The sequence below is a fragment of the Telmatherina bonti genome, assembly GCF_933228915.1.
Source record: "Telmatherina bonti genome assembly, chromosome: 17".
NCBI lineage: Eukaryota > Metazoa > Chordata > Actinopteri > Atheriniformes > Telmatherinidae > Telmatherina > Telmatherina bonti.
Genome location: NC_136615.1, coordinates 9,229,776 through 9,236,671, shown reverse-complemented (window position 1 = coordinate 9,236,671; position 6,896 = coordinate 9,229,776). Strand labels below are relative to the sequence as shown.

Below are 6,896 nucleotides of genomic sequence, written 5' to 3'. Positions count from 1 at the left end.
AGAAAGTCAGCAGACACTAGGGGTGAGACGATATGCTTATGTCCCGATTCAATTCCGATTTTTTTGGGTGCCGATTCGATTTAAATTGCGATTTTCACAATTCTCCGATATTTTGGTAGATTAAAACCCCCCCAAAAAAAGTGCAAAACATTTTTTGCTCGTCATTTTTCTTCATTTCAACGAGGAAAAAAAAAAAAAAACCAGTAGCCAGACCTTCATTCTGCTGCTATAATGCCCAAGTAGACAAGTAAAAAGATCAATAAAATAAAATTATATAGTGCATTCATTGTATTTGAAGAAATATAATCAATTTTAAAATTGTGAAGAAAAAAATCCCGATTTTTATTCTGATTTTTTGATTAGATTTTCCCACCCCTAGCAGAGACACATTCTGTCTTCATGCGTGCCGACGTTTCAGCTGCTTCTGCGGTGAACATCCGCGATGATAGAGCATCATTGTCTGTCACACGGGTGACTCCTTGTGTGAAGATGCTGCAGTGGATGTTGGAATTTGGGAGACAAATGCAACGATTGTGGCATCTACACAAAGACTCCTTTATTCAGGTGTGTAGGGAGCAGGGACACATTGAAAATCTGCAGGACTGCAGCCTGTATAGGACCAAACGGACAAGCCCTGATCTCAATTCTATCTGTTTGGCATATGATGCACTGGCGACCCGTCCAGGGTGTAACCTCCCTCTCACCTGCTCATGGCTGGGATAGGCTCCAGCTTCCCTGCAACCTGAACTGGAGAAAACGGTCAAGGAAATGGCATGGATGGAAAAATAATCTATTCTTAAATTTCAAACAACTCTGAGTCCTTTTAAACTTCATGACTGGCTGAAAGCTTCAGTCATCTTCAGACTTTTCCAGAAACCATGAAGTGTAATTAGTTTTCCAGGCCTGGAACGCAGCTGTGAGATTTTCCATGACAGCTGGACCTGTTCCTCGAGGAAAACAAACACACTGGTAGCATTTCAATGTAAAAATCTGAAACGCTTCGATTATTTCATTAAAAACAATATTAAAATTATGTAGAGGACAATAAGCAGAAATAATCTGCTGAATCTAAACCGATTACAATAAGTAATCATTTCAGTGATATAATTACTGAAGATGAATGAATTTGTTAATTAAAAGGAGGATTCTGCTTTATTTCAGGGTGTCGAACTCAACGTGTGGAAAATGTTTTATGAATCATGTTAGCTTAAAGTTTCAACCTTCAGTTGTTGATTCAGAAAAACAAGCAACAAAACTTCCAGCAAAGTTTCAACTCCCTGCAACTTGTCCACAAAACCTGATTTTCAGTGTTTGTTTCCAGTCTGACAGAAACAAAGCGAGCGGCTGCAAAGCTTCAGAAACCTCTGCCTGACTCGGTTAGAAATGTTTCTCCATGATTTATATTTGTTGGTGCAGCTCCTTAATGGCAAAAATTAAAGCCAAATAACAAGGATCATTGCGAAAGTAGAAAAACACATTTATCAAGAAGACATTTGTAACAAATCCTCAGAACAGAACAAACAACTTTCCAGAGCTTTTTAAACCAATATAAAATATATATAAATATGAACTCTAGTTTTCCTGAACATCAGATCAGCACCTGCTCCTCCTCCGTTTCCGCTCCCTCACTGGTACAATTGCTTGCAGTTGTTCCTGCGTTGCCGTGGCAACTTCCTGGTCAGGGATAGGGAACGCGTGCAGGTTTAACTTCTGCGTGAGGAAAAGAGGAGAGAAGCCGAGGAGCGTTCTGACGGCTTCCAGCAGCAGCAGGTTGTTCCCCGGTCGGGTCAACTCGTCCTTTTCTGTTCGCAGGTGAAACGCTGAGTAAGCAAAAAACCCTAAAACAGATGCCAGGAGGTGAGTTCTGCATCTTACCACCATCTTCTCCTGCCGCGTTCTGCTGCTTCTCTCTGAGCCGCTTCCTGAGAGATGAAACCTCCTCCTGAAGCGCTTCAACTCCACGCTCGCTCTCCTCCACGTCTCTGCACGCTTTCTGTTCGCAAACACAGAAACGCTGAAGCAAAGTGCAGCAGCAGGGTGTTCAAACGCTCGTTTACCTTCCTTTACCTGTAGCTCCGCCTGCAGCGACTCGTTCATTTTATCCACCTCGTTCACCTCCTTCAGCAGCCCGTTGGGGGAGAAGAAGTTGGACCTACAACAGAGTCACAGCCATGTGAGCAGGGACGTGGATTTGGTATGAAGATGCTGGCGTGAAGCCGGACATACCGGTGTTTCTTCAGGGTGAGGTTATAACCTGCTGCAGAACACGGAGCCGACACCTTCCAGTACGCCTGCTGCTCAAGCAGACCCAGGTTGTTCACCATCACGGGGATGTTTACGAAGCATCTGGAAAGAAAAAGAAAGCGTTGGTCACTAGGGCTGTGACGATATGCTTTTGTCCCGATTTGATTTTTTTTCCAGATTTTTTTGGGTGCTGATTCGATTTAAATTGCAATTCTCAAAATTCTTCAATATTGCTGATTTTGGTAGATTAAAAACAACATTTCTTTTAAATAAAACTTCTTTTTGCTGGTAATTTTTCTTGATTTCAGTTAGGAGAAAACAACACAGCAGCCAGACCATCATTCTGCTGCTATAATGCCCAAGAAGACAAGTAAAAAGATCAATAAAACCAATAAAAATGAAAAATTAGTAGATTAATTTTATTTTATTAATTTTATTTAATTGAAAAAAATCAATTTAACACAAAAAAAAAAAAAAAAAAAAAAAAAAAAAAAAAATCGATGTTAAAATTGTGAAACAAAAAACCCCGATTTTCAATTTTTCGATTTCATTTTCCCACCCTCATTAGTCACTGGTGTGGTCGCAGGGCCAGCAGCTGGTCTTGTCGTTTAGTCGACCAGTTCAGAGTCGTCTGAGAACCGGGGTCCTAACTCATCAACCGTGAGCAGAATCTAAAGGTGGGAAAATTGTATCGAAAAATCGAAAATCAGGATTTTTTTGCTTCACAATTTAAAATAGATTTTTTGTTAAAAAAAAAAAAAAAAATCTATTTTTTTCAGACTAAATAAAAGTTTTATAATGGATTATTTTTGTCATTTTTAAAGTTTTTATTGATCCTTTAACTTGTCTTCTTGGGTATTACAGCAGCAGAATGATGGTCTGGCTGCTGTGTTGTTTTTTTCTCATTGAAATTGAAATTTCTCAATGAAAATGACTAGCAAAAAAAAAAAATTTAATACATTTATTTTGATTTTAATCTACAAAATCAGCAATATCGAAGAATTGTGAGAATCGCAATTTAAATCGAATCGGCACCCAAAAAAATCTGAATCGAATCGGGACAAAAGCGTATCATCACAGCTCTAGTAGAAACTTTCCTAAATTCCATCCCATGAATGAAATGAATAAAGTGTTAAAGGTTCTCACCTGTCTGTCAAATGGACCTCTGTAAGTTTTGCAACTAAACTAAATTATTTTAAAAGATTACCAATGATGTGATTATTATTTTGATGAAATAAAGAATGTTCAAATATGATGAGATTGCTGTGACGCCTTCAAAAATGATGTTGTTTACTTGTTCTACTGCTAGATTCTGTGCAAACCCATGATCAGAGCTGGTCTTTTATTAAAGTACATATTTAATAGAAGTAAAACATGCTGAATTTATCAATTGTTTTCAATAAATTATGACCCAGGAGACCAGAGACGACCTAACCTGCTGCGGAAGATGAAGGCGGAGTACTCCATCCTGTGAGTGGAGCCTGTCGGCGTCACTTTGCTGGGCGTCAGTAGCATGAAGATCATGTGAGGGTTGGACAGAGCACATTTCAGCTTTTCGTGGACTAGCTTCTCCTTGAACGTCATGTTCTGTTCGGTGTTCCTGCGCTGCCGGTACCAGCCGATGACGCTGTCCTGTGTTCAACAAACACGCCACGTCAAACATGTGAAACAGCAACACCACGTTGATGCAACACACCTTCGTTGTTCACCTGTTTGTTGTCTGCCAGCATTTTGTGCAGCACCTCCATGTTCACCTCCCCTGTGCAGCTGTACAGACTGACAGCAAAACCACCACACATCAGAGAGTGGAAACATTTCACCACCTCATTATACATGCAGTACTCACGAGTTCAGTCTGTGGCAGGGGATGCACTTCTGGACATCTGTCAGAGACACACTTATTACACACAAAACTCACACCTGATGTGTAAAAATACGTATGTACTTACTGTATACTTCCTCAATGTGGATGTTTTCAGGCTGGGAGTCGCTGATGGTGACCTGCTCATCAAACCTGCTCTCTCCCAGCACGAGACCTTCCTGCCAGACACAGAAACAGACTGAAAACCTAACTTGATTGACATGATTCCAGTTTTTCAACCATCAATGTGACCCCCTATAAAAACCGCCTTTTGGATTAAATATATGCCGAATTTACCAGCAGAGCTTAAAGGCTTGGAAAATGTATTTAGTCGTTATGAATATTTTGTGTTTTGTTATTAATCAGTGGTTTATCTTAAGTTACAAGATATTTCATAAGAGTCCGGTGTAGCATATAGCATAGTTTAAAAAGTAGAAGTAACACAACTGTGGAAGTATTAACTTCACATAACAACATATAAACTTTACGGCACCAAAATGCATATTAAAAATGTCACTAATGAAACAATAATAAATTTTTTTTTTATAAAGCTTCAAAGTTAGTGTCGGGAGGCTTTTGCTGTTTCCTCAGTCACACAAACCGAGCGGGTCAACATCAATAACACGGACTTTAAAAATGAATAAAAGAGCTTCTCACCATGTCGGAGTCATTGTTAAAATGTTGGAACATGAGAGAAGCTAAAACAATCCCGGAGACTCGAACTGTCGGCTCCGACATGACGCCTGATTGATGAAAAGAGAAAATACCGAGTTTGTAAGAGGCGCTGACTTCTTCCCTTAGCGGCTGACGAGAGGGTGACTACGGTGGCCTGGAGGGTCAAACACGTAAAGCTATTGGAGCGCAGTATCGACAACAGAGTAAAATAGAGTAAAATAAAATAAAATAAATAAACCACTTCAGTGTTTTTTTTGTCTTTTTTTTCACAAAAATGTTGCATTCTTTTTATTATTTTTTTCATGCATGAAAGAGTTAATGAACTTTAAGTTTATGTATTTACTTTTCAGTGTTATTTTTTAATGTCCATGCAATGAAATGAGGCTTGAAGTTCATAAAGGTTTCTCCATGGCACTTTGGATTTGGCAAATGTTGATTTGATTTTTTTATTTCTGTGCTATAAAACTATTAATCTATAGATCAATTTATAGATCGATATGTAAGTATCAGCCATGTTTTTGTCCCATATTTGCATGACAAACTGACAGGAAGTCATTAAGGGAGTACCACCACTTCTTTTGTTCCACTTAAAGCACTGATCTTAAGATAACGAAGCCAAATTTCCAATTAGCTCATTTTTAATAATTAAAAAATGTCATCCATATTTTCTGGTTATTATTATTATTATTATTATTGTCAAGATAATAGATGATAAAGATGGTTTAAGAAAGAAAAAGAGTTGCTAGCATCAAATTTAACTGGTAAGTGTTGCAATTGCCCAGAACAGTAAATTAAGGCAAACATTTGATATTCTGTTAGCTTCCTGGCAATGACATTCCTGAAGTTTGAGAAAGTTCCTGTTTTGTCAAGAAGAGAAAATACGTTTTCCCATTTCGCTGAGACAGTAGTGTCATTGTTTTCCCAAACTGTGGTAAATAAAGAGGTAATTTATTGTTAAACTTCAGGAAAGCCATTTCCAGGAAACCAACCGGCTGCTTGCCTCAATTTACTACTAAAAATAACTCATTATCCAAAGACAATCGCATAAAAAATACATAGTTGTGAGAATGAATGCTTTTAGGTTTTGTATCTTTGTTTTTTATGAATGTTAAAACGCATTTGAACATTTTAGCTTTAGTGTTTTAGTGCCACTGTGTTTTCTAAAAATGTATATCTGCAGAAATGCTTCATGTTTGAGAGCATGTGTGTATGTTTTTTTTTTTTTTTTGTGCTTCTGGTTGTACTGTTTTCATTTATGTTTAATTTTTACCTGCTTTTACTCTCAACTCTTTAAATATTGGCAAGGTAAAAGGAAAAAGTGAAGGCTGGACTCAAACGCATGTAGAATATTAGAGTTGTGTTTCTTTAACACTCATCACATCTATTCACTGTTTGCTGATAAAATAGCAGAACAACTGTTGGAGCTTTGGTTACTAAGATGTAGCTGAACATATGAAGCAGTTTGGGGGGTTTAGGTCGCGCATGTCATCTTGCATATTTTTATTTTCTCGTTGTTTTTGTTCCTTTTGTTTATCGGTTTGATAGCTTTGCTATTTCGTCGGATTAGTTTTGGACATCTGAGCCACCGTAGTTAAATTTTTTCCCCCCAAAACTTTATTGTGAATGATCAATACAAGAATACATCCACAACAACAAACAGAGAGAATAAGAAAATATATTAAAATAATAATAATAATAATGATACATAAAAAATAATAAATAAATAAATAAATAATAAAAATAAAAATATCACAAAAAGGAAAAGAAAAACACAAGATTATTCATATTATTATTGATATACTTTTGTTACTATTCATTATTTTTCTCATCGTTATTTAAACAAATACCTTAAACTCAGAGCAAATATTGACTGTTTTATCAGCCTTACTGTTTTGCATTGGAATAATAGTTGATAAAAACTGCTCCAGTTCAGGCTTTAGCACCAAAAACAGTGGAGTTTTTTTTTGTAAACTTGCATTGCATGAAAGTGATGTTTGGCCTCACATAAATTAGATTTACAAGAAAAAGTGCAACCGTAGTTAAACGCTTCCTTTGTTTGTGCTGCGCGCTCCAATAGACGTCATGCGCGCTCCGTCATCATGACGTCGCGTGTGGG

General features: G+C 37.5%; 1 protein-coding gene across 1 annotated transcript; it reads right to left on the bottom strand.

Moving 5' to 3' along the window:
* Positions 1-1,593: 1,593 nt before the first annotated feature.
* Positions 1,594-4,895, bottom strand: abraxas1 (abraxas 1, BRCA1 A complex subunit; the record flags this gene model as incomplete). The annotated part of the gene is made up of 9 exons (XM_079256996.1): positions 4,763-4,895; positions 4,194-4,284; positions 4,091-4,127; positions 3,954-4,020; positions 3,680-3,876; positions 2,227-2,346; positions 2,068-2,152; positions 1,876-1,993; positions 1,594-1,802 (listed from the first exon to the last, which is right to left on the bottom strand). Exons 1-9 carry the CDS (start codon positions 4,841-4,843, stop codon positions 1,594-1,596), a joined length of 1,005 nt encoding a protein of 334 aa, XP_079113122.1. The 5' UTR covers positions 4,844-4,895.
* Positions 4,896-6,896: the final 2,001 nt, after the last annotated feature.